Raw genomic sequence first — 1,226 nt, 5'->3', positions numbered from 1 at the left:
GGGGGGAGGGGCAGCACGGGGGGGGCACCAGGGGGTCTCTTCCTTCACCGTGACCCATCGGAGCCCCGGGGATCCCTGCAGATGCCAAAGTCGCTGTTGGTGATGGAGCCCACGATGGACTTATCAGCATCGCAGGTCAAGCCGCTCTCGCAGGGACACTTGTAGTAGACCCCATAGATGCTCTGTGGGGAACCAAGGCACGGTGCAGCACGGGGGACATGTCCCTGTCCCCGGCCACCGCTGGGAGCAAGGGAGCACGTACCTTTGGGGGCTCAGGCCGCTGCCCCGGTGGCAGCAGCCGCTCTTGCACTGGGCGCTCTGCAGGCACAGCTCCCCGGTGTCCTGCATGGCGAGGCAGGGCGTGAGCACCAGGTCCCTCTCTGTCCCCCCTTAATCCCCCCCAGCTGTGGGCCCGAGGGGTTTGGATGGGTGTCAGGCACCAGCTCTGCCTTTTGGCTGGGGCTCAGCACCACTGCCAGCATGCCCGAGCCTCCCACCCTGCAGGATTTTCTTGGTCTGGCTCAAAATACCGCCCACTGAAGTGCTGTTTTCTGCTGGGCTCACGGGAATAGGGCTGAGACACCACAGGGAAAGCGTCCCTCTTTCCCGTTCCCTGCGAGCCCCCCCCAGGGAGGGGGTCCTGGCTGGCACAGGCAGCCAAGAGCTTCAGTCCCATCCACTTTCAGGCTTCCCTGTCCCTTTACCCAGCTGCTTTCCCAGGCTCCGAGATCCCTCACAACCCCAGAAAACCCAGTATCCCATCCCCACCTGCCTCAGTTTCCCCAGCTGCAATAAGTTTTGCTCTCGGCAGCTGCAGCCGGCACCCCAGGGCTCCCCCACATAGCTGCTGCCAGAGACCAAAGCACCGCGGACCCCTCCAACTCCCCGATGCTCCACGTGCCCCATCGCAGCACTCGGGGCGTCCCCCAGCTGTGGCAAGGACGGGGTTAGTGTCCCTCTTACCAAGTTGAAGATGAGCCCTCGCTCATGTGGCGCTGGCAGGGCCGGGACCAGGAGCAGCAGGGCCAGGAGCAGGCAGGGGGGCAGCGCGTTGGCCATGGTGGGCTCGCTCGTGCCTCTGCCACGGGGCCAGCGGGTGCTTTATAGCAGGCGTCTCCATCAGCTGATGTGGCTGCTCCTATCACACCCCAACTCGTGGCATTGGGGCAGCGCCACGACGCCCTGCCTGGGGCAGGAAAACAGCGATGCCCGAGCCGCCCGGCGAG

At 65.1% G+C, this 1,226-nt stretch overlaps 1 protein-coding gene across 1 annotated transcript; it reads right to left on the bottom strand.

The window, feature by feature from the left end:
- Nucleotides 1-44: 44 nt before the first annotated feature.
- On the bottom strand, nucleotides 45-1,059 carry CLPS (colipase, pancreatic). Its single transcript, XM_009334772.1, has 3 exons — nucleotides 964-1,059; nucleotides 259-342; nucleotides 45-224 (listed from the first exon to the last, which is right to left on the bottom strand). The coding sequence occupies exons 1-3, from the start codon at nucleotides 1,057-1,059 to the stop codon at nucleotides 45-47; spliced, it is 360 nt and encodes a 119-aa protein (XP_009333047.1).
- Between the last annotated feature and the right edge of the window lie 167 nt (nucleotides 1,060-1,226).

This window comes from Pygoscelis adeliae, unplaced genomic scaffold (assembly GCF_000699105.1).
Source record: "Pygoscelis adeliae isolate BGI_AS28 unplaced genomic scaffold, ASM69910v1 Scaffold482, whole genome shotgun sequence".
NCBI classification, from domain to species: Eukaryota; Metazoa; Chordata; class Aves; order Sphenisciformes; family Spheniscidae; genus Pygoscelis; species Pygoscelis adeliae.
Note: the sequence above shows the minus strand (reverse complement) of the source record. Positions and strands in the feature narration are given on the sequence as shown.